The sequence below is a fragment of the Vicugna pacos genome, chromosome 2 (assembly GCF_048564905.1).
Source record: "Vicugna pacos chromosome 2, VicPac4, whole genome shotgun sequence".
In the NCBI taxonomy this organism is placed as follows: Eukaryota; Metazoa; Chordata; class Mammalia; order Artiodactyla; family Camelidae; genus Vicugna; species Vicugna pacos.
In genome coordinates, this window is record NC_132988.1 from 21,418,897 (window position 1) to 21,445,583 (window position 26,687).

The 26,687-nt window shown below is 40.3% G+C and overlaps 1 protein-coding gene and 1 non-coding gene across 2 annotated transcripts in view; one reads left to right on the top strand and one right to left on the bottom strand.

Moving 5' to 3' along the window:
• RNF150 (ring finger protein 150) overlaps window positions 1-26,269 on the top strand; it is a 226,589-nt gene extending 200,320 nt beyond the window's left edge. Inside the window, exon 7 of the mRNA XM_015249494.3 lies at window positions 17,837-26,269. Coding sequence (XP_015104980.2) covers window positions 17,837-17,955 — 119 coding nt within the window. The 3' untranslated portion in view covers window positions 17,956-26,269. The remainder of the gene's footprint in view (window positions 1-17,836) is intronic.
• Window positions 2,542-2,614, bottom strand: TRNAG-ACC (transfer RNA glycine (anticodon ACC)). The gene has a single exon. It is a non-coding gene; the product is annotated as a tRNA-Gly (tRNA).
• Window positions 26,270-26,687: the final 418 nt, after the last annotated feature.

The window sequence follows — 26,687 nt, forward strand, 5'->3', positions numbered from 1 at the left end:
TAAAAAAAAAAAATCTTAAAAAAAAATATACATGGACCACATGTTGAAGTGACTTTCTGTTGTGCAAAATTTCAAAACATATTAAGAATAATTAGGAGAAAACGACTTTGTTAAATACTTTTAAAATATCTAGAAGACCACAGCCAGAGGTTAATCTGGAAGTCTGTTTATTAATTAAACAAAACCATTTTGCTGATGATGTAAGTGATTTGGTGTAATATTTCTTGATGCCTATTTTGAGCTAGGATAAAATTGTCCCTCCTCTGAAAAACTTTAGATTCTGACAGATGTAAAACAGATGTGTACAAAGTAGATGTTACTTTGCCCAAGTGCTCTTTTTTAAAAATAGTTCTCATTTGCCAGATTTGCTAAAGGCTTTGTCTACATAAGGGATTTCTGTAGCTTTCATTAGTTTACAAAAGAGAGAGACGAATGATCACTTGGGCTGGTGCAGGAAATGCTAAGAATTTAACCCCCACGTTAAATTCCAGAAACTCCCATCGGGCTTGTTCAGGGCATTTGGCCTTTGAACACGTATTCAGGAATATTAGGGTGAAATCCTCCTGGCTTGGATTTTTCCATTCTTCAGATGAGAAAATTGCTGGATTTGCAGTCATTTTCCTGACTCTGTGTTTATTATAGACATGTCTACTTAGTCATGATTGTCCAACTGTAAATGGTACCTTTTCAGTTCTCCTCATATTCAAGTTTAACAAGCCACTGGCAAAACAGCTGGCTTGGCCACACCCCCACCGCTGCCAGCCACAGGGACAGGATTCCACACAGGGGGCCCCCCCTTCTCAGGGAGGTGCTGAGCATAATTCTGAAACCAGTTGAGAGACATAAGAAACCAGAAAATGGTCTTAGGAGATACCTAGTAAGGTGGAGGGGATGGGAAGAGCAGGAATAAGATTCCTGGGCCATATAAATACGTGAATATCTGGTTTACTTACTGTCGGGTCCAGATCTTGTTTCCCTTAGCCTATCCTGTGGGCTCACCTGAAGCCGTAGTGTGACGGACTCCACATAGCACTGAAATCAGAAGACTCAGAGTGTCCCTCCTCAATGTTTTTAGCCTTCAAAAAACCAACATGATTTCTTCAGATCTTCCCATCCATTTCTTCAGTGCATTCAGGTGATAACCATTGTATTTCTTTTTATTTGTATTGCATGGGGGATGGAGGTTTGACAGTGTCCATGCAAAATAAGCCCCTGCCCTCTTACAGCTAACAATCTGCTCTAGGAAAGAGAAAACACATCCGTGGGTGGAATATTTATTTAAAAGATGACATAAGGCAGCACTGTTAGTCAGGTGTCAAGAATATTGTGGAGTCCAGGTGCTCTTCAGAGAAAGAGGGGGACTGTGAGGGCAGGATTTTGCTCCAACCTCTGGCCTCACCCTTCCCGGATGGGAAGGAAGCTGTGGGAGCCAAGAGGAGAGTCACCTAGCTCTCTCATCTCACTTACTAGAGGTCAAGTGAGGATGCAGACTGCCATTGTCAAGGTTCAAGTTGGCCATGCCCTTCCTTTCCTTTGGGTTTTTAGTAGCCAGACCCTTTTGTGTGTATAATTCAATATGTGTGTACACAGTATGCAGTAAAGATGTAAGTTTAAACTCTTTGTTTTCTTGAGCTCATCAGTGAAAAGTGCCCTGCACAGAGCCTAGTGAAGTTCAGGTCCCTCCCGCTCCCTGGTTGTATCACCTTAAGAAGAGGTGAAGTTAATGGTAGCTGCCAGACACTTGTTTTGTTTTGTTTTGTTTGGGCTTTCCAGGAAATGAAGATCAGATTAATGAAGTAAATGGGAGGATTTAACCAATGATTTCAATAAAGACTCAATGCACTAGTAATTAGTCATTATTATTCCCTGCTCTTTTTTTAAAAAATCATTTTTTAGTATCTCCCCACACTAAAAAAAAGAAAGAAAAAATCTGCTTCATGATAGCATGAGATTTTCAAAGAAGTACCAAACCCAGATGAAGTATTAAGGGGTTTCACTCTTTTGACCCAGTGATTGGGGGTAGATGATAGTGTGTCTGGGAAAAAAACCTCCCATGAAATAATGAGTTAATTTTATATCTGGAAAGCACCAAGATGTAAATCATTTTTTAAATACTGACTCTAAAGTTCAACAAAGTCTCTCTTACAAGGAGGGATTCAGGAAAGATAGCAGTGATTCTAAAAGGCCAGGTTGTGGGAGGATGTGGGCTCAAAGCCTTCCTGGAGGGGAGTAAGATTTTTATGTTCATCAAAAGGGAGGATGGCATTTTTTAAAAAGTTTGAGAAGGTGCTCATACAGGGGAAATATACAATTGGAAAGGGCAGTTTTAGGAGTTAGAAGACCCAGACTCAACACAGGCATAACAAGCGTTGTTCCATCCGACCAGCACGTGGCGGCAGGTTCCTTATCTGCCTCCTCACTTGCAAAGGGGACAGGGTGGGTTCATCTGACTTCAAACAACAGCTGAACAGCAGCTCCAGTTATATCATTAGCACCATTATAGCCTGTGTGGTTTTTAAAATTCTATTTATGTATTTTTAATGGAGGTATTGGGGATTGAACCCAGGACCTCATGCATGGTAAGCATGCGCTCTACCACTGAGCTACCCCCTCCCCCACTCCAGTCTGTATTTTATTAAGATCTTGTCTAAACAAGAAACTGGGCTGAATGCTTTCTATCCATCATCTTATTTGATTGGCCAAGTACGTGATGAAATAAGCACTAAGGCTCTTCCAGCTTTATCTGTTTGGCCACGAAACAAAGCGGAAGGAGGCACAAGAGATTAGAAGAGCAATGGTTTCTTTCCCCAAGGGAGCAGCATGGAGACCGATGTCTGGCCATTTCAGTGTGCCCCCTCATTCCCTCTGCCTTTTCACGTTCCCTTGTTGAACAGCTGACCTCTTTATACCTCCTTTATTTTCACCCTAAAACTCATGGTGAGGGATCCCCGATGCACGGCCAAATATTGATTAAAATTCTGGGTTTTGTTCTAAACACAAAGAGCTGGAAATTGCATTGTGTGAGCCAGAGGAATGGGTTAGGTTACGATTAAATAACATGCATGACTGGCCCATTGCTCCTGCTATTCTACGCATCAGATAGAATCCATTAGGTTTTCCAGGGAGGCGAGTAAACACATCCATCTAGGTGGATTTCAGTAATTTATTGTTGCGACACCAGCTCGTGATCTGGGTCAAAACGTCAGGCCTGCCTTCTTCAGCTCCGAGTGAGTCCGTCAGTCCTTGAGGGCTTATTGGTGCCACCGCTTTGAGCCCACCCCTCCAGCCCCAGAACGCCAGGTTGTGACCTGTTCTCCAACCAGCCAAAAGTGAGTGATGCAGTATTTACTGGAGAAAGTCGAGGCCATCCGGGGTTCTTCCAAACAAATGACTTGCAGTCTTGAAGTTTTTTAAACAGGCGTCTCCATGTGTTTTATGGGGAAGTAGGTAGTCAGAAGGGTTGGAAACAACTATGTTAAAAACCTTTAATCTTATACTTCAGTTTTTTAAAATTAAAAAATTAAAAAAAAAAAAACCTTAAATCGGTTGTGATAGTAGAACAGGTTGCTGTGAAACGACATCTGTCTCCTGTGCTCCTGGCAGTGTTCAGTCCCTGGCTGAGCTGTTGATTTACCTTGTAATTTGCTTGTGCTCTGCTTGAGGACTTGTATTTCAACAGATTCACCATTTAAAATGCTTCTTTCTTTTTGAAAATGTTACGTGTAAGAAACTATTCCTATTTCTGTCCTCCGCACCCCAACCCCCCCCCCGGAGTGAAGTAAAGAATTCCCTACTTCACTGTGTCCCGCGACTTGACCTTTAAACTAAACTCTATGTTTCCATCAGAGCCTGTTCTCCAGTTTCTCTTGGCTCTTATATCGGACTATCTTGTAACAGGGTGACACTTGTACACATAGGAGGAATAAGGCTGTCACATGGCAGTTGAGCTCTTTACAAAAGGTTGATGCAGCCACCTACATCAGTAACACAGAAGAAATAGAACAGTACAGAAGCAGTGGGGAAACAGTGCCAGGGAAAGAAAGGGCATTCTTTCTCCATCAGGACATTGATAGACGAAGGAGGAAGCCGAGAGGCTTAATGAGATCAGAAGAAAGCAGGTTCTCAGTCAATGTACTAAATACAATAATAGCTGCATATTATCTCACATAGCATGTGCCAGACACACTGTGAAGTGAAGCACTGTGTAGGTGTGTGTGTACCCACTCTCACACACACACACACACAAATACACACACACACACAGAAACGTACCAGATTTCATTACAGGCTCCCAAAAAAAGTATTACTGTCACTATTTTACTGGTAAGGGAACTGAGATTGTTTACTTTCAGTAGTTTTTAAGCAAGTACTTTCTATGCACAAATATAATATAATTCATGTATATTAGATAAAGTCATGACACTTCAACCCGGCATTCAAATCACTCTTCAGTTTTAGTGCAGCCTATCTTTCCAACATCATTGCCTGTATATAATGAAGCCAGTCAGGAAAGTGGAAATCACTCTAGGTATTTCAAAATAAATGAGTGTAATACCAGAAATAGACTACAAAAATGTTGGGAGAAAATGAACACCAACCTTTACCTTGTACCATATGTAAAATTAACTTGAAATGGGTCATAGAGCTCCACAAGGGTACACCACTTTAGTAGAACAAAGCATAAAAATAATGTGATCATCTCAATTGATGCAGAAAAGGCATTTGACCAAACACACAAAAACCCCAGTAAATCTATTAGAAAATAAAATCAACAAAACTAATTACCTCCCCCACAAAAACCAGTAAACATACACACACACACACACACAGCTGTGGTTTCTCCATACACTAAAAATGAACAACCATGAAAAGAAAATTAAGAAAACAATCTCATTTACAACAGCATCAAAAAGAATAAAGTACTTAGGAATAAACTTAACTAAGGATATAAAAACTTTTACACTAAAAACTACAGAACATTGCTCTGAAAGGGATTTAAAAGACACAATAAATGGAAAGATATCTCCTATTTGTGGATTGGAAGACTTAATATTGTTAAAATGTTCATACTACCCAAAGCAATCTACAGATTCAATGCAATCTCCATCAGAATCCCAATGGTATTTTTTTACAGAAATAGGAAAAAATTCCCAAGATTAATATGGAATCTCAGAGGACCCTGACTAGCCAGAAGGATCCTAAGAAGAACAAAGCTAGAGGCCTCACATTTCTCAATTACAAAATATATTACAAAGCTACCATAATTAAAACAGTGTAGTACTGGCATAGAAACATACAGACCAGTGAAACAGAACAGAGAGCCCAGAAATAAACCCTCATATATTTGGTCAAATGCTCTGTGACTAGGGTGTCGAAACTACAAAATGAGGAAGAATATTCTTCTCGACAAATGGTGTTGGGAAAACTGGAAATCTACATGCAAAAGAAAGAAATTGGACCCTTATTTTGCAGGAATCATTCAGGATGGTGAGGTTAAAGGGATCTGTTGCACAATAGTGTGCATGTGGTTGACAGTATTGTACTGTATACTTGGAAGTTGTTTTGAGAGTGAATTTAATATGCTGTGGTTTTTTCCCACCAAAAAAAAAAAATTGGCAGTTTCTTATATAGTTACATATACTCACCATATGGACCCAGCAATGCACTTCTAGGTATTTACTCAAGAGAAATGAAAATGTATGCCCTCAAAAAGACTTGCACACAAATGTTCATAGCAGCTTTATTCACAGGAGACAAACACTGGAAGTAACTCAAATGATCATCAGCTTATGAATGAATAAGCAAACTGTGGTATATCCATACAATGGATGACTATGCAGCAGTAAGAAGGAGTGAACTATTGATACATGCAACATCATGGCTGGATTTCAAAATGAGTATACCAAATGAAAGAAACCAGACACAAGAGAGTACATACTGTAAAATTTCATGTGTATAAAATTATAGAAAATGCATTTTAATCTAGAGCCATGATTGTCCACTGGAGGTGATTTTTCCCCCTGGTAGGGTGGCATTTGGCAATGTCTGGAGACTTTTTTGATTGTCACAGCTGGGGAGGAGGGTGGTGCTCTTGGCATTCAATGGGTAGAGACCAAGAATGCCACAAAACATCCTACAATTTACAGGACATCTTCCCCACAACAAAGAATTATCTAACCCCTAGCATCAATTATACCAATATTGAAAAACCCTGATAAAGTGTTATAAAAAGGAAAACAGATCAGGTGTTATGTGGGGCCAGGGACAAAGGGAAGGAATGACCATAAAGGGGCACAAGAAGGCTTTGGGAGGAAGTAGAAATGTTTAGCACTTTGAATACTATCAGGATAGTAAAGGTGATTGCACGGGTACATCCATCCGTCACATCCATCAAAGCTCATCAAAGTTAAAAGTTTCTGCTGTTATAGCACAGGGAACTATGTTCAATATCTTGTAATAACCTTTAATGAAAAAGAATATGAAAATGAATATATGTATGTATATGCATGACTGGGACATTGTGTTGTATACCAGAAACTGACACATTGTAACTGATGGTACTTCAATTTAAAAAAAAAAAAAAAAAGAATGACAAAAGCTCATCAAAATTATGCTTCAGTGAAGTTGATTTACCGGGAAAAAAAAAAATGTTTGAAAGACTGGAGGAACCAGTGGCAAAGGGTTTCCTAGGAAACAGGAGAGCACTGAGGGCAGGAAGGGGGCAGAGTACCTGCAGGCTAGATCTGGCACTTTGCTGAGGGTTCTCCATATACTCAGCTACAGCCAAGTTGAACCATCCACATGCCTTGAAATTTGCTCTGACAACGCCTAGTCAGGTTGGCTCTCCTGTCAGAAATACCATCTCCCCCGTCTCCCAATAGTACTTCCCAGTGCTAATCAGATCTCACCACTGGTTTCCATTGTAACCTACTTCACAAACCTTGGTTACCCAACTGGAGGTAGAATTTTCCTCACTTTTCTGTTTCTTTAGCATTTTATTTATACCTCTTTTTTGGCATGTATCACCTTGTATTAAATTTATATAGACACAAGTCTGATCTCTTTTACTAGATCAAATTCAGCTTAAAAGCAGAACCTTTGTTTAGTTCATCTTTATTTCCTCCAAAGCTCATCAACACTGCTGTGTACCTAGTAAGTGTTCAGTAAATTCCCATTGAATAAATTAGTGATTAAATAAATTGATGAATAAATAAATGAAGTCTATGGATAATTTCATATAACTGCAAAAACAGATGTCTGCGTGGTATCTGCTTGTCTCTCTAAATCCATCTGGTAGCTTTCCCTTTTTTACTCCTTTTTCATTCCAGTCATAGTCACATTTATGGAGAGCCTTCCATATAACAGATACTATGGTTAATGCTTAAGATTTTCTGTAGGTAGTGTTAACTACGAATTGTAAAATAACTGTTAACAGCATGCACATTCACTAGATTATGCCTTCTTTCCTGCAAAAACTAACGTAAGACTAATGCCAAAATCACATTGTCCTTTCTTTCGGCACTTAGTAAGGAATTACTCAATGAATGAATTGTTAGTGAAATCATAAGGAATTTGGGCAAATGGAGAAAATCTTTATCCTGCTGGGTGAAGTGGCACAGGGAAAGAAAACCAGTGATGAAGAGATAAAAGCAGAGTGAAATCATAAGTTGTGATCTAACTTAATGTATAAACTTCCAGGAAATTCTCCTTTACTAAGTCAGAATGAAATCAATGCTTTAAACCTCCCCAGGTGATAAAAACTTTTCCTGATTTGAGTTCACCATGTTTTATATTTATAATTATAGAGCATGGGGAGTGGATGTAGCTCAGTGGTAGAGTATGTGCTTAGCATGCACAAGGTCCTGGGTTCAATCCCCAATACCTCTATTTAAAAAAACTAAGACAAATACATAAATAAACCTAATCCCCACCCCCCCGCAAAAAATAATTATGGAGCAAGAATTTTGAAAGACCAAAGTGCCAGTTGTAGCTGGACAAATGTTAGGAGTCATTTGGCCCAATGTCTGAATTTATGTTGTAAGCCTAGAAGGCTTGGTTCTCTAAGGTGGCCAAGCATTGTTTATGGGAACGACTCAGCAGCCAAATAGAAGTCTAACAGCTCTGCCATCGCAGAATAGCACAGCTGTCAAGAGCACCGACTTGGTTTGAGATTCCATTTCTGCCCCTTTCTATGTTCTTGACCTTGGACAAGTTGACTTCACCTGTGAAGTGTGAAGCAGGCATGAGGTCGATCATACACCTATCCAGAGCATCGCTGTGAAGATGACATGCAGGACATATGTAATTGCAATGCCTGACACAGCTATTATTATTAACATTATTGCACAGCCTCTGAAGAAAGTGACCCAAAAGGCTTACCATTCTCACAGCAAAAGCCACTCATAAGGGGGAAAATTTAAACCAAATCAGAAGTTATCTCCTGAGCAATTCTAAGCAAAAGAGGCAAAAGTAAGGAACGCATGTGAAAGGAACACATTTTCATATTAAAAACACTCTGCATTTGGAATCAAATTAACTTCCCCACTAAGACACGGCGGGGAAATAGATCTGCAGTGCCCCAGCCCTAAGAAACTTTAATTCTGAAAAGAAACGAAAAGATAGCAACATTGTAAGTCGGCCAGTCTGGTTGTGTGTCTTTCCTGTGATGCTTTTGTGTAATACAGGGCGATTGGAAACGATGTCCTATGTTCAAGAAGATAAGCATCAGGATCAGTGGACAGAAGGATGCTGTTTTTCTTTGAAAACTTGTTTTTCCAGTACATGGGGGAAATAAGCTTTTCTGTGGTGCAGAACGGCTCTGAGCATGTGTCCACCAAACCTCCTGGAGAATCAGGACACCTGGGGAACTATATTCATCACCCCCTCATTTTCTCTCAACACAGCGAACACTTATGCTGAGGGCAGTGTTTGTTAATTCATAACAGAAGAGGGCTTATTCCAGCCTGCTACTGCTCTATGCCTCCTTTCATAAGTCAGGCCGTAGAGTAAATATCAAACCTCATTCTGGGAAGGATAATTTTCTGCTTTCACTTTGAATAACCATCATATAGAAACAATTAACTAGGAAAGCAGTGACTGCATATGAAAATCATCCTGTCAAGTTAGTAAAACACATAGTCAGTGAAATGTAAACCAAAATACACATTTTTTTTTTTAAAAACCCAGCCATGCTTGTTGAATCCAGCAACATGTCCAACTCACCCAGGTTGCAGAACCTCTTAAGTGGATACTTCTTAGCCTTTTCTGGTTTCTGTGAAAGTCTGATAAAAGCAACCCTCTGACCAGAAAAATGCATATATGCACATAACCATAAAAGTAGGTAATTTTAGGTACTTGGACTCCCCTGCAAGTCCACTAGTCTTCAGGCTAGGAATCTCAGCTCTGAAGAGTAGATATGATCAGGTTCGTGGACTCCAGTGTCAGACAGACCCACATCTGTGTGAATTCTGGATCCAACTCTTACTACCATGTAAACTCTGGAGATTTTGATCTGAGCCTTTCTGAGCCTTAGTTTTATCACTTGAAAATAGAAATAATAATTCTTTTATGTCATAGGTAAACTGTGACTATTAAATTAGACAATCTATTTAAAGTACTTAGCATAGTCCCTGGCATATACTAAGTACTCAGCAGGCACCAATATTGTGATTAGTTAACAAAATACAAAACCTGATCCCTATGTATGTGTCCAGAGAGGAACTTCAGTTCATTTGCACCGCTGCAGACATTTACCAGGTGCTTCCTACTTGTGAAGGAGTGCATGGGACTCTGAAATGGGAACACTGACAATGTATGGGGCTGAGCCAGGAAAGTGAGAAAGACAGGCCTTGCATGCCCCAGACCAATCAGGACAGGTCGCGGGTTGGAGGGAATGTTAAGCCAGGCCCGTTATGGACAGTTATACAAACCACAGTGGAACTACAACTGTGCAATGTCCATTTTATAAAGGGAAAACTGTGACTCTTTTTTTTTTAATAGAAGTATAGTTGATTCATAGTGTTGTGTTAGTTTCTGGTGTACAGCATAGTGATTCAGTTATACACATACATATTATTCTTCTTCATATTCTTTTTCATTACAGGTTATTACAAGATATTGAATATAGTTCCCTGTGCTCTACAGTGGGACCTTGTTTTTTATCCATTTTATATATAGTAGTTTGTATCAGCTAATCCCAAACTCCTAATTTATCCCTCCCCACCCCTTTCCCTTTTGGTAACTATAAATTTGTTTTCTATGTCTGTGAGTCTGTTTCCATGTTGTAAATAAGTTCATTTGTATCATTTTTAGACTCCATCATATGATATTTGTCTTTCTCTGTCTGACTTACTTCATTAATATGATAATCTCTAAGTCTATCCAGTTGCTGCAAATGGCATTTCATTCTTTTTTGTGGCTGAGTAGTATTCCATTGTATAAATATACCACAACTTCTTTATCCATTCATCTGTCAATGGACATTTAGGTTGCTTCCATATCTTAGCTATTGCAAATAGTGCTGTTAGAATATTGGGATGCATGTATCTTTTCCAATTAGATTTTTCATCTTTTCTGTATACGTATCCAGGAGCGGGATTACTAGATCATATGGCAACTCTATTTTTAGTTTTTCAAGGAATCTCCATACTGTTCTCCATAGTGGCTGCACCAATTTACGTTTCTACAAACAGTGTAGGAGGAAAACCTATGACACTTTAGGTAACATTTTATGTATTTAAGAGGAAAGGAATAGACCAAAGGTATTAATAATTTACAGACTAAGTGGAATTAATAAAACAAACTCCACCACTAAGAATTGTTTTGGTTAACCACAAGAAGGCTACTGATGGATTTTACTTAGAATTAAATGTAGAAATATATGAAAGTAGTAGTTACGGGTCAATAAAATAAGTCACAAAGCTCCATTTAAAACAGAGTGCTTTCTGCTCACCATCTAATCAGATGCTCTGTAACTGCAATGACGAGATTCAAGGCTGAGAATTAGATGACTTGGGATCAGTCTTTAAATCCACCCCAACCAGTTCAGTAATATGGTATCTCATTTTCTTGGGTACGGATTTAAAATTTTGAGTCTGTGCCTATAAAGGAGGTGAAAAAAAAAAAGCAGAATGTATCTAAAAGAAAAGAAGGAAGTTAATCAATGACACAATATTCTTTTACTCCGCCTGGCTATTTGCAGTTTATTTGGGGGCCCGTCTGTTATTCGTCTGCCCTCTCCCTAAATGTGAGATTTCAAACTCAGATTTCTGCACTGGCCAAGCAAGTATGTGAACCAGTGCAGAGACTGCTGGATGGCTGTGGTGGCCATGAGCCTCTGTGCCCTGAGCTAGGTGGGGCAGCGTTCACTCGGGCTCCCCCAGGGATTTCCATCCAGGAGTTTGACATATATTGCTGGATATTGCTTTTCCCAAGATAAACTTCAATTTTGTATGTAAAATAGCTTGACTTTTAAATATTGGTAACTAATTCACATTAAAAAAAAAAAGACATTGTGTGAGCCAAACAAATTATGGCAGGGGCACCTGTTTGAGTCTCTGGCTCTAGTTTTTGCTGTTCCCAGGAGCTCTGCCCCTGGCACTATCTTCTCTCTCTACAGTCTCTAGAAAACCTCATCTACTCACATGGTTTAAAATACCTTCGTTATGTTGAAGCCTCCGAAATTTAATGATAGTCATGGCCTCACCTCTAAACTCCAGACTCCTATATCTGGCTGCCAACTGCCATCTCCCTTGGACATCTTACAGGCAGCTCAAACACAGCATACACAAAACTGAACTCTGATCTATCCCCACCTGTTCGTCCTCCAGTTTCTCCAGCTCAGTAAGTGGTACCCATGTTGCTCAATACATATGGGAGTTACTTCCTCCTTTCTCTTATATCCTTCTTCTAAAATATTATTTCAATGCATCATCAGAAAGAAGACGAATAACAAATGTTGGCAAAGATGTGGAGAAATGGGAACCCTTGTACAGTGTTGGTGGGAATGTAAGTTGGTGCAGCCACTGTGGAAAACAGGATGGAGGTTTCTCAAAAAAAATTAAAAATAGAACTACCAGGTGACCCAGCAGTTCCACTCTTGGGTATATACCCAAAGGAACCAAAAACACTAACTTAAAAAGATACATGCACTCCAATGTTCGTAGCAGCACTATTTACAATTGCCAAGACATGGAAGCAACCTAAGTGTCCATCAACAGATGAATAGATAAAGAAGGTGTGAGATATAGATATAGATATAGATAGTTATATAGATAGGTTTATATCTCCAGTGGAATACTACTCAGCCATAACAAAGAACAAAATGTTGCCATTTGTAGCAATGTGGATGGCCTTGGAGGGCATTATGCTAAATGAAATAAATCAGGCAGAGAGAGATAAATACTATATGATATCGCGTACATGTGGAATCTAAAAAATACAACAAATGAGTGAATATAACATAAAAGAAGCAGACTTACAAACAGAGAACAAACTAGTGTTTACTAGTGGGGAGTGGTAGGCAATATGGGGGTAGAGGAATGAGTGGTACAAACTGTGGGTATAAGATAGGCTCAAAGATGTACTGGGAATATAGCCAACCTTTTGTAATAACTATAAACGGAAAGTAACCTTTAAAATTGTATACAAATTAAAAAGTAATAAAAACTTAAATATTACTTCAATTTGTCCTCTTACCTCCATTCCTATTACAACAAGCCGCCACCGTGTTTCACCTCTTTTGCTGCAGTAGTTTCTTCTGGATTATCTCCACCCTTTGTCATACCAATCTGTTCTTCACTTAACAGCAAGAATTATCTTTTAAAATATTAAGCAGATCATATTACTCCCTATTTAAATTCTCTCAGTGTCTTTACAATGCATGAAACCAGGAAAGAAAATGTGTCAAGTAGGTTTTATACTACTGTGTCAAATGGACTAAGAGGTTTTTTCTTTTCATCTGTAAAACAAGAATAGTAATACTTACATCAAAGAGTTGTCATTAAGAATTCAGTAGAGGCCATTGTTATTTTCGCATGAGTTTTGTATTAGCTTTCTCAGGGGAGAAGATAAATTTTAGTAAATATTTTTATTATTAATAGTTAATTTCCCCAATTAGTGCTATCTGTAGGGAACCTTCTAAATGTTTCAGTGACAGCATTTTGATTTGTATTATTATGGCCTCAAAGTAAAGCCTCTGCCTTGATTAAAGGACACATCCTTGCTTTTAAAAATTATCAAACAAACCAAGTTCAGTAAAAACCTAGGACAGAGTAAAGAAGAATTCCAAATGCCTTCAGATCATTTTTTTAAGTTTTAAAATGGAAAATGATTAGATACTGTGGTTGATGCAATGTCACATCATGGAAGCGGAACCATTTTTGGCAAATCTCTATTTTTATTGATCTGACTTTGTCTTTGCCTCGAGCTGTGCAGGACAGTCAATTTCCAAAATAGCAACGTGAATTCAGCAGCCCATAGTGACAGCAGTCCCCACGGCCCTTTTTTCTTTCAATTCACACATTCCAATTTAGAAAACACTTGGCAAGAATGAATCCATGAAATCTGCTGAGGCTGGTGTCTGAGAAGACAGGTGTGAAGGTGGGAAGCTGCAGGTGCGGTGAGCTGTCACTCTAGAACTCTAAGTCAGCTCTTATCTGTGCCTCCTTTCTGTACCAGATCTATCTGAGAGTAATAAAACCACTCCATGATGAGCTCTTTGGTTGGCTTACCATTTAGTTGTGAGCTGAAATTTTTGGCTTCTTATGAGCTGAATTGATTCCTGGACTATTGCCCAAAAAACAAGAAGGAGGAGGAGGAGGAGATTATATCTCTACAATATAGCTCTCACTTTTTAAATTTTTTATTTTATATACAAGTTTTAAAGGTTACAGTCCATTTACAGTTACTACAAAATATTGGCCGTATTCCCTGTGCTGTACAATGCATCCTTGAGCCTGTCTTACACCCAATGATTTGTACCTCCCACTCACCCACCCCTGTATTGCCCCCCTCCTCCCTACTGGTAACCACTAATTTGTTCTCTATATCTGTGAGTCTGCTTCTTTTTTATTATATTCACTCGTTTGTTGTATTTTTTAGATTCCACATATAAGTGATATTGTACCGTATTTGTCTCTGTCTGACATTTTATTTAGCATAATGCCCTCCAAGTCCATCTACATGGCTGCAAGTGGCAAAATTTCCTTCTTTTTTATGGCTGAGTAGTATTCTGTTGTAGTAGTATTCTATATATGTATATATCTTCTTTATCCATCCATCTTTTGACAGACACTTCCATATCCTTAGCTCTTATTTTTTAGCTTTCATTTCACCTCAAAGTAGTGAATTCTCCCATTTAGTACATATTTGTACTAAATATACAATAAGCAGACTTTCTTTTTGGTTAAGCAAAAAATTTTTAGATAGAAAACAACAATTTGAAACGTTATGAAAAAATAAAGACTTGCAACTTCATTTCTCAGTGATAATTCGATAAATTACTTATTGAGAACACACCCTGTATGAGGGAGGCACTGTGCTAGGCTGGCATCAACCTATACATGAATAAACTATAACAGCTGAAAAAGACTCTAAGATATTTAATCCAAACTCTAATTTTATGGGCAATTAAACTTCAGCCCTAGAGGAGAAAGTGACTTATACCAAGTAACATGTGTAGTTACTTATAGCTGAGACTAGAAGACAATCTCCTAAAAAGTAAGACAGGCTCACAGTTCTCATAAATATATCTTTAAGTATATAATTTTCTCATTGTGAAAGTGATGCTTAAGGAGAGCACTGAGTAAAAAGAGTGGGTTGAACACATGAAATAACTTCCAGTCCCTCCTAAAACCCCACAAGAACTATAGCAAAGGGATTTTGTGAGGCATGAACGAACATAGATGGGGAAAATGTAAGAAGAGACAGTAACAAATTTTGGGCAACTGGAAAAAAAGTGAATAAAGGGTCAATGACTTAGTGGACCTAAAAATCAGAGCAAACCCCTATGTCTGGCTGGGCGTGTTGTGTCCTGTCCAAATCCAGTGGCCACTGCTCACTGACTCCAGAGTGAAAGCTTCTTCTTGGTGGTGCTGAGTGCAGCCTGGACTACAGCAAACCACAGCCCTGCTGAGGAAGCAAGTGCACAGCAGCCGTGAGGAAGGGGAGAACCATCCCGGTTTGCATCAAAAATTCCCCAAGGCTCAGGGATAGAAGTTACCAGATGATGGCTCTGGAGAGGAGGATATATGGGAAGTAAGTGCACACACACAAGATAAGGATGGACTATAAGTACAGATATAGATATAGATATAGATATAGATATAGATATAGATATATAGATATAGGTATTCAGCCAGCCTAGAATGTATAAGGTATGAGGCAGGGATCCAGTTATGCTCTTGTCTAAATGACTAGTTTTATGGAATATTTGTTGAATGCCCACCATTTTCAAGTACTAAATATGACTATCTTCCAAGATCTGCTTCCAATGTTTTATTCTAGCCATTGACCTGTCTACACTACTATGAACTTCGTACACTTGTGGGTCTAGGAAACATATCAGATCGTCTTTAGGTTGGGTCTATCCCTGTGAAACACCTCATTTCTCTAAAACTAATTCTTAAGACTAGAGTTCTTTGCTAGTTCTCTGTCTCCTGTTAAACATCTGAAGAGTTCACTGTCCTTCATGAAACTCATGTATTTTTCTTAACTGCATCTCAACATGAAATAAATTATCTCAGTGATTATGAGAGTAAAAGTATGATAATTATCAGCATTCTTTAGTCCTTAGATATTTTGTTGGTCTTTTAATTGTGTGTTTCGTCTGTAAGGTAATGGAACATACAAGATCTGCTGGTTTTAAAGCTGCCTTTTAAGCAGCTGAGCTCCCCAACCTCCCCTGTTCATACTCCCTAGCTTGCCTCTGCATCCCAGTCATATTTAAATACAGTCTGATGTCCATCTGCACAAGACTGCCTATCACCTCCAGTCATCTGTAATGCTATTGCTAGTGCTTAAGAGATACGTCCTTCTCATTCGTCTGGCTAAGTTATCCTATAGGAATTTGTTTAAATATCACACCCTTGGGAAGCCTTCTTTGCCTCAGCAAATAGTTATGTGTGCCCCTTACCTTCTGCTATAATACCAGATACATTTTCCAGGAAAGTGCTTATGCTGTTGGGTTGTAATTGACAAGTCAGTGGACTGCCTGCCCACTGGACAGTAAGTTCCTTGGGGACCGGAATTCTCTCACTCTCACCTATATCCCTACAGTTAGCACAATCCTTAGCACATAGCAGGGACTCAATAGTTGTGCCTCGACCAGAAAGAGAAAGAAAAATACCATATGTTATCACTTATATGCAGAATCGAAAAAAAGAGACGCAAATGAACTTATTTACAAAACAGAGACTTACAGACATAGAGAGTAAACTTATGGTTACTGGAGGGGAAAGGGGTGGGAAGGGACACATTGGGGGTTCGAGATTTGCAGACACTAACTACTGTATATAAAATAGATAAACAATAAGTTTATACTGTATAGTACAGGGAACTATATTCAATATCTTGTCACAACCTATACGGAAAATTGAAAAGGAATATACATATGTATGTGCATGACTAAAACATTATGCTGTACACCAGAAATTGACACGACATTGTAAACTAACTAGATTTTAATTAAAAAGAATGCAAGAAATTTATGTCTTGAGTGAATGAATGATATAAGTTCATTGAAGAATATTTAGGAGTAAAACTGAATTTTTTTTTAAAGAAGAGAAAGTGATTATAAATCCCCAAACTTGAGACAATTCTTATTAGTATTTTTGGCTTTTCTGCTTCTGGCTAACTTTCTCTGTCGACTTCACTGTACATAAAGCTGTGAATACTTCTATTTTCCTTTAACAGCATACCGTGAACATTTTATCTGTAACTACAAACTCTTTGGAACCATCACTTTAATGATGATAATCAGGAGACTGTCTTTTAGAAGTGACCTAGTTTACGAGATTTTTTTTTTTTATTGTTGGACTTTGTTATTTGCAGTGTTTTGCTGCTGTTCTTTATTCCTTAAATGAATATTCTTGAATCTCTTATTATTTCTCTACAAAACATTCTGGAAATGAAATTACTGGGTGAAAATTTCACAGTTCTGAGTACAGTTGATCACAGTACTTACCTCAGTATACCCTGAACTGTAATACACTCTTTTTTAAAGAGTGAAAATTTCATAAACAAAAAGGAGTTGCTCGTTTTTACCTGATATTTATTGGTCATTTATGTTACACTCTTCTGTGAAAGGTATAACAGTAACCTTTACCCATTTTTCTAACTTAGAGTTGGATTCAGTTTTTCTCGTTTATTTAAAAGCTTCTATATGTTAAGAATATAATCCTCTGTGAATTTGTTTTACAGATATTCCTGGTGTGATATATGCCTTTGAGCTTATTTTTCATGTTTTTTATGTTTTTAAATTTTCACACACATTTATCAGTCTTCTCTTCTGTGACTTGATCAATTGTTTTTCCAAACAGAAATTCCTGCCCTACTTAGAGATATTAGAGCTATTGTTTCCTACTTAGGTATATACTTGTACGATTCATTTTCTTCTAGCTTCATTAGTTTATTTTGTTTACATTTAGCTTTTTATTTAGAATTTATTTGGGGGTATAGAGAGAAAAGGCTCTAACTAGATTTTTTTTTCAAATTAGCCAGTTTTCCTAATTCCTTCTCTTGGGCTTCAGTGAAATGTTATTAAAGGCAATTGTATTGAAATCATCAGCCTCTGAAGACACAGCTCCGTGTTCACTGTGAACTTTGCTTTTCCCCCCAGGTGAGCAGGAGGCAGCGGTAAGCAGTGATTCTGACATCTCACTGATTATGGCGATGGAGGTTGGACTTTCTGATGTAGAACTTTCCACTGACCAAGACTGCGAGGAGGTGAAATCTTGAAATGGCAGACCTGGAAGAAAGGGATGGTGGGACCCCAGGGGAAGGAAGGGAGAAGCGCCCCAAAGTTGGACGAGGCACACGCACCTCCAGAGCACTTTGGCAACTCCAGGGCGCTCCACTCAAGAAAGGTACCGAAAAGCAATATCCAAAGTCACGTTCATCAGGATGCAGTTTCTCCATCTCCTCAACAGCCCATGGCCTTGGCACCTTGGAAGCTGAAAGCTGATTTTCTCTCCCATGTCCTGGGAGACACACACTTTGTAAGTTCCTAAAAAAGACTGAAGGGACACTTTTAGGGCTTCTTAGTTTCATTTCAGTTTTTTTTTTTTTCCGGGTCTTGTTTTCCTATTTGGGGAATGTTGTTGATTTCTTGGTAGTTTCTTTTTAAGGTCTGTGTGTAGTTTACTTTATGTCCACTCCTTTGTTCTCCCTTTGATTCACTCCAGCTTTTGTACAGAGTTCTGTTTGGAAGCACCAGCCCCATTTGTGTTCCATCTCTGAGATTAACCGCCTTGACCTCTCAGCATGAAGTGTGCATGGCTTTGGGAAGTGCCTCGGCACCCTGAAACAGTCTAAGGCCAGCTTTCATTTAGAATCTAAATTCCTTCACATGGATCTTGAAAATCCCAGCTGCCAGAGACCCCCAACACCAAGCTCTGAATCTGCTGAGGCCACTCCTCGTTTTTTTTTTTCAGCTCCTTGCTGGCTTCTACTTGCCAGGTTCAGTTAGGGACCCACGTGACGTGAGAAGGCAGTTCTAGGGGGCATTTCAATTCATCTGAGCCTTACAGTCTTTGGCTGAAATTCTGAACTCACAAGGCCCCTCCATGGCATTAGCACCATTCTTTGTGACTGTAGGGCTTGTCGGTTGCTGGGACTGCAAACCTAGTTTTAAAACCAGATACCACACGCTCTTCCTGAAAGCAAAGTACTGGTTACACTGGTTTCCCCAAGGCTACTACAGTCTTCTTTTGTTACCTCCACTAGTGGGTTCTGCAGGAGATGGACGTTTTAGAAAAGATCCAGTCATCTTTGGATCCAGCACAGCGGGGGCTGCAGCAGCACTCAGGTCTTCCCTTCGTTCCAGCACACTTCTGGTAAACCTCACCAGACCTTGAGGGATTTGGGTAAATCCTTAGGAGGTTGTTTCCCGGGGCCCCCCTGAGTGCGTCTGGATACCAAGTTAGGGGGAGGTGTGATTTGATAAACGATTTGATCTAAAAAGTTCAGCACAGGAATTGTTGAAGTCAAGTTTCTCCTGATTGAGAGAGAGAAAGTCAGAAGGAAAGGAAAGGGGGCATCAAAGAATTCTAAAACCCATAGGTGTTTTTAAACTGTTTATTTTGTTATTCTTTTTTTGTAACTATGACAGAGATGTGCTATTTTTTCAGTGGGAAATTTTGTAATACATTTAGACTCTCCAGATGCAGAGATGACTAAGGCAGGGTGACTTGTTTCTCTGGACCATCAGAGGGGTCACCTTGTCATCTGTGAAAAGCCATGCCGCTGTGTGGGTTCCCTAAGAAAGAAAGCTTCTCTCGCCAAGGTATTTACGTATTTGAGGAGGCCCTTCCACCTCGCTACACTCATACTCATCTAAAAACAGAGTTTGGTTCTGCTGGAAAAACCCTGCTGCCTGCAGAAACATTTCCGTGTACATCACGGGAGCCCACTGGTGGCTCTTTTACCACCAGCTTTAATGAGTTCCTATTTGATGCTTTCTAAGTAGGCAGCAAGGCAAGGAAAATGATTATCACCTTCAGAAATGTCACATCTCACTAGGAGTCCAATACTTTCTGTAATGAAATCCAGGATCTACAGGCAGGGAGGAAGGAAGACGACACCGAATCTGGAGTCAGGAGGGCTAGACTTCTCCATCTGCAAAGCGAGGGAGTTTAACAAGATTATGCCCAAGGCTCTTTCTGGTCTTAGGACCACTAATGAGCATGTTGCCAGGAGGATCTCTTTTGTGCAGATGGTGATGACATATAGCAGACTTTCTACCTTGGGGAGGCAGAGTTTCTTGACATGTAACAGAAACAAACAGCCTTTGAGATCTGGCACTCCTGTGTTGCTGAGGACTGTCTAAATGACTGGCGTTTTAAGTCCAAGTAGGAGTCGTTTGGTTTTGCCTTGGCTTAAAACCCCACGTAGTCACAGAGTTTGCCATCTCTGGATACCTTCAAATCCTAGTTCTCAGGGTGGAATTCTTCATCTCAAAATACTTCTTTTTCTCGGTCAGCAAAGGCCTGCACCACCTACCCCCTTCAGTAGCTTTGCCCAAAACAAAAGTTGGTATTAACTTAAGTCAAGTGGAATTAGAAGAAGAAATCAACAGTAAAAGACACATGGTATTCTATGCCCAGGGAGAAAATGCCTTTTGGATTGATGGGTGTCAGCTCCTCCTGCCGGGGACCAGGTGAAGCAGGAGTTGGCTGCGTATGTGCTGTGGCCGCAGCAGTCTCTAGGATGCTGCGTGGACGACGAGAGACTCAGGAGGCCGATCTGAGGCCTGTGGGCCTGACCCCAAGGAGGTTCTGCTGCAAACTCCCTGAGCCTAGAAGCTTCTCATTTACCGAACGTTTGTTTCTGAAGAGTTTTCCTGTGGTTTTGGTAGTTTAAAAATAAAATGTTAATTGGCATGGAAGGGTTCCAAAAAAAAAAAAAAGGAAACAGCCCTTTCCCCACAGCCTTCTTCAGCACCTTCCCCAAAGAAGAAACTCTGCCCTGGGGCCCTGCAGCTCCCAGACAGTGCGGGAACCCCCTCATAGAATGTGCAGGCTTGATGTGTATTTCCCCATAGTGTCTAGACCAGCCCGGTCCAGTAGAAATAGAGTGCAAGTCACATATCCAAGTTTAAACTTTCTGCTGGCCACGCTGCAAAAAAACGAGCCGAAACAGGTAAAGCAATTTTAATCATACATGTATTTAACCCAATATTATTATTGTTTCCACATGTAATGAATTACTTGACATTCTTTTTTTGTGCTACGTCATCTAAAAGCAGCAGGTGTCTTACACACACACATCTCTGTTTGGACTTGCAATTTCTCCAACAGTTCGTAGCTACGTGTGGCTTGTGGCTCCCTACTGGACAGCACGGGGCTGGAGCTGCTCCAGGATTCTCGCAAGGTTCCCTGACTCTTACAGGGAAAAAAGGTTAAAACCGAATTATCTCCAGAGACAACTGGACTCCACCCCAGTGGCCTAATGAGAGGCCCCGAGGTCCATTTCTTTGATAATGAATAAGCACTCCGGCCACCCTTTTTCAAATTTTTTACTTGAACTTTCTAACTACAAGACCATGACCATTTACTGTTGCTTCCTTGACTGTTTTTTTTTTTCAGAAAACTCATACATGCCGTATTGATTTGGTACTGAGACAAAATTATATCCCTCCCTTCTCTGACAAACCATTAGGCTGATGTGTGGCACTCAGGAGCCAAAGAGAATTCAGACTCTAGTCATCCAACTTGATCTCAACTCCCCATCGGCCTTCTTCCTGATTGGCAGAAGGTCTCCCAGTCCCAGTGTCCCCTAGCTCCACACCTGTAGCTAAAATGCCCAGATTTGGGAGGAAAAAGTGGGAAGGTACATATCGACTCCAAATACAAGACTTTGTGCAGACTTACTGAGAAGCCTTTGGGGCTTGTGACTGTCGGGCCTCTAGTTGGTGAATTGTGACCGCCTGCAACTCAGACGCCAGCTCCCAGTTGGGATCAGGGCATCTCGCTCTCACCCGCAGGCTGTGGGCAAGAAAAGGAGCATTTCCATTCCCTCACAATAATTTACAGTCACCTCTGGGAATCACTACCTCCTGTGTGGCTGGTCCCTTTGGGAAGAACTGAGCCCTGATCATGATAAAGCATCTAAATATTGATCTCGTCTCCAGGGTTTGGAGACCTGCCACCCCTAGAATGTCAGCTCCGTCATCTAGGCAGGGAGAGATGGAGAGTTTGGAGAAGGTGGAAAATTAAAAGGAGCAAAGGCATCTGCCTTTTCTGACATCACATAGTCATGATCGTGACCGTGGAGGCAGATCTCTATCCAAAGAGGCTTTTTTGTTTGTTTGTTTTGCTTTGAGCACTTCCCTCATTCTGATGGAAACATCCTGGATGTTCATGGGTCTGGATTTGGTCACCCAAGTACCCAGTGGTACCTTCAGTCAGTGCTTGACGTCCCTGCAGCTGCCACACATTCAGAACCAAAAATGATGACAGAGAGCCTCACATGGGACTCTTTTAGTCCCCATCGTGTTCATCATGTTCAGATGAAAATTCTTATAGAGGGGGAGAAAAAAAATGGCATTTCATTGTCCGTTGAATGCATCACACCTTGACTGAAAACAGAAATCTCATTAAATCAAAACTCTTTCTGAAAACCTGGGATAGAGAGTCACTCCTGCTGTGGAGGGAGGACCCAGCCCTCTGTGGTAAGGTAGAGCCGCTGAGGCCGTTTCTGGCAGCATTTTTTCACATGCTCTCATTTTGATTTCTTTCCCCTTTTCGTCGGGGTGTGTCTCTCTCTATCTCGGGCTCTCCCTGACCGCCCGTCTCTTTCTTTGCACACACACTCCCACACACACATTCTTTTCCCATCTTTCAGGACAGAAAAAAAGAAAACCCTCGGTGGCCCTGGGTCTGTGGAGTCACCGTGGTTGTGATGGCCGTTGTTTTCCGGTGTTCCTCTTGTCGGTGTCCCTCTTTGTGTTGTGCGGCAGTGTCTGTAGTTGCACTTCTGAGGAGGAAAGTCAGGTTGCTATAAAGGCAAATGAACTTCCCCTGAAACGGAGTCAGCCTCCTTTTCACTTCTCATATCACGAATTTTATTACAGACCACCTCTAGCTATTGCCTTTTTTTTTTCCCTAAGGCTTCCTTGTCAGAAAAGTCCCCTACACCAAAAATGGCAAGGTGGGGATTGCAGAGTGCTGTCTAATCCATTATCTTCCACCTCCAGTGGCTGTGACCCCCTTAGTTCACCAGCGGCCCCGGGATTAGGATTTCTTGGGAAAATGTGTGGGCTGAACTGGATCCGATGTCCACCCCTGCTTCTTAACATCTTAGCGCAAGAGCTTGCCCTTTGGAAGTGATCTGAGAGGCCACGTCTTCCTTAAGACATAAAAAGAGGCAAAAAGAAAGTATTTCTTTAAAGTGAGAGACAACAACAACTTGTGCAGCATCCCGTGTCACAGAAGTCCCTCATCCATGCTACTCATGTGGCTGGGACTGAAAAGTACATTTGATGATGGCTGTTAAAAGGTGATGAGGATACTCCCCGCAGGAAGTCAGAAAAGAGGATGGCAGGATATGAACCTGGATGCTCACCCCTAGTTTCAAAGCTGGCCTGTTCTTGTGTTTTGGATGTGTATGTTTTAAGGAGTTTAATGCTCGTGAGTTAAACATTCCTGTTGCAAAGGCAGTTGGGATTACCTGAAAAATAAATTAAGTCTGAGAAGCAAGTAGGAGTTCCTCACCGCTTACGTCTTCCCTTTCCCTGCTCTCCTCCGCATCTCACAACTCCAGGCCCGTTGTAACAGGAATAATAATTTGTAAAGACCCATGAAGCTGTAGCTACATTGTTCCACTTTGAGCCTTTTTGATGACACTCAGTTAATCATCCCAAAACTCAAGACATGATTCCACATCCTGGATGGAGACCCTTAATTATCTAGCCCTTTAATTTCCAAACCTGTTCATTCTACTAAGGACCCACTGAGGTCATTCACACCTCTTTACTGCCCTCTGAACTCTGCCTGCCTTGAGTGCTTCATAACCAGGAGATTCTTCAGGAATCTCCACAATGCAAGACCTTCTCATCCTTGTGCACCTGTCGATGTTTGCACTTAATTCAAAGCCATTCTCTCTCTGGCCACCTGATAAATATTTGTTGAGGATAATGATAAGGCAAGAATATACATCTCTGAAGAGGTTCTGTAGGTCTGAAGAGATTTTGTGGGTCTGAAGAGAGGGAGGAAGAAAATCCGTGAAGGGAGCTCACCCTGAATTATTTAAAGTCATTGCTTGGTAGAATGGCTGTGCTCTTGTCATCCTTTCTGAAGTGAAGGGCTCGGAGGACCACGGAAAATGTGGGGACCATGTGTACTATATAAACCAAAGATTGATCACCATCCAAATGGGCACATGTTTCTTCCAGCAACTAGTTTAATTTCCTCCCAATGTTCTCATCAGTATAAGTGAAGGTGGTTTGCTTGGTCAAATCAAACTGTGCATCCTTAGGGGGTTTTCTCTTGCAGGCTGGTGACTGACCTTATTAAATCCAGAAATTTAATTTTTTAAAAAAGCATCATGGCCTTAGTACCATACCATCTTGAAAGTCTAGTGTTTAGTCCCCTTTGCCCTCAAAAGTTTCAGACAAATCTAGCGCTTTATCAAACTCAGAATATTGTTCTCTTTGAGAATGTGAAGATTTTTAAACAGCCAAAGAATTTTCATGTATAAGAGCTAGTTAATTATAGCATATCCCACTCATTTGAAGAAAATACCAAACTATTGCCTGTTGAACTAGCTAGTAGAGTCGTGGAAGAAAGACTCCCAACAGAGGGACTTTTCAGTCTGTGTTTGTGTTGGCATCTGTGGTACCTGGTGTCCAGCAGGATGTTATTGCAAGGGGGCAGGGTGCCCTCTGCTGGAATTATCGCCATTATTCTTTCAGCCAGCTAATTTGACCAGGGTCCCCATTTCCTCAGCGAGTGGTCATTTGCCTTTCATCATCCACTTTCCTCAATAGTTGAGAATTTGGTCCACATTTGTCAAAAAGAGGAAGCGATGTCACAAACCCTAAAAAGTCGGAGGAGGACCCCATGGAAGATCTCACTGTCAGCAGCCCCTTTCTTCTGCAAAACGTTGGGAAAATGGTGTTTGCTCTGTTTGCAAAAGATGATTCCTCTGGCTGGAATGTGTGTGCTGAATTACAAGGCAAGGGTCTAATTGTTTTGTAACGTATCTCAACCTTTTTTCTTGTCAAATTGCAAAGGAAGATCAATAAACAGACTTCTTTCTTATGAATGTAAATGGTGTGAAATACTGACGTGTTTTGTACATGTACATATAATATATTTACGTCCTGCTTTCACATTAGTAATCTGAAATGGTTGTACCGTTTTATAATTAGAAAGAGATGTGGGAGGGGGAGGGGGAGGGACGGGTGGTTACTTTTGTAGTGGGGTGTCCCTTATATTTAGAAAACTTGAAGTAATTTTGTACTTGTGAGAAGTTACATTCCATTCATTTCCTGAAAGGCAATGGGTATTGTTCACGAGCTGGGAGGATGATTATGCGGGGAGCCTCCCAAGCAGCATCTAAGTGACACCAATTTTGTGGACTCCAGGTCATGACCAGCGATTACCAGTTCAATAATGTGAAAAGGAAAAACCCAGCTTACTTTAGCCCCTTTGTATATAGCACATCATTACTTCCTCTGGAAAAAAAAATCTACAAAGAATGAATGCACTGTTCTGAAATAATCCAGACATGGCATCATAAATCAATTTCTAGTATCTACCAACGAGCAAGAAAGCCGATGGATTTATTTTTTTTTCCTTCTTAAACATGAATTGCGTGCTTTTGGTATAAAGTAAATGACGTCACTGGTAGGACTTTACTTCGCTGCCCCACGAGGTCTGCAGATCCCACGCACGGCAGTCCCTCACAGCATTACCCATCCTCTCCATATTCATGTCATGAGACTGAGCTTCCTTGATTTATTTGCCACGTGACTCAAAATCACAAAAGTTACTCCTCATGGCATTGCATGAGTAACTTTTTCTTTGGACTTTGGTTAGCTCTTAACTGTTAAAAAAAATTAATAGTGAATTATGTAGCTGTTTTGCCCAAACATCATCTTCTATCCAAAGTCACAGGCATAGTTAAATGATTAGTTAAGGCAGCATAGTTACTGGTTTTTGTTTTGTTGTGTTGTGTTTTCTGTGTAAATCTCTCTCTTTCCTTCTTCCCCACCTCAGGCACAGACCTCACTCCTTCCAAAGCACTTTATATCTCTCTTGAAATACACGGAAGTTTCGAACAACTGTCTTTGAAGGGATTTGTCTTCTATTGGGAGACATGACTTTTATTTTGCTTTATTCTATTCTCTATGTGCTTGGAGAGCATAAACCATTTGTCTCATGCAGCTAGTGATGAAATATTAAAGACAATAGTTGGAAACGTTCAATCGTACAACATGGCTATTTTTGTTATACAGATGACTATCCTGTAAATAAGTGCAATCGTGTTCTTATGTACTGGTTTTTAAAAAAAAAAATGCAACTCTGAAGCTTTGAAAAGGATTGTGAATTCCAGGAAATTTCATTGCAAAATTTTGTTTGGTTTTGTTTTTTAATAAAATGAAATCAGATGCTTGCGTTTGTGTCATCCATATTTTCCAACTGTGTCGCCTCGCCTGGAGTTCCAGAGGTGGCCCTGTGGATTATAAAACATCAATGTTTATCGTTAAATCACGATCATGTTAAAAGAGTGAGACAGGAGATCTTAGTAACTTCTTTATTCCTCTCAGGTAAGTCAAGTACCAGGTACGAAGCCCTCTTCTTGGCTCTGTTCCTCTAAGGGAAAGAATTAAAGTAATTTGAGCAACTCAGAAGAAGAACGGCTGCTGAATTAGCCTGAGGCGCCGTTGGATAGAAACTGAGCACTTCCATCTGAGCCGCCGTGGGCAAGTCAAGGGGGTTACACTGGGGCGGCAGGTCCTTCTTTAT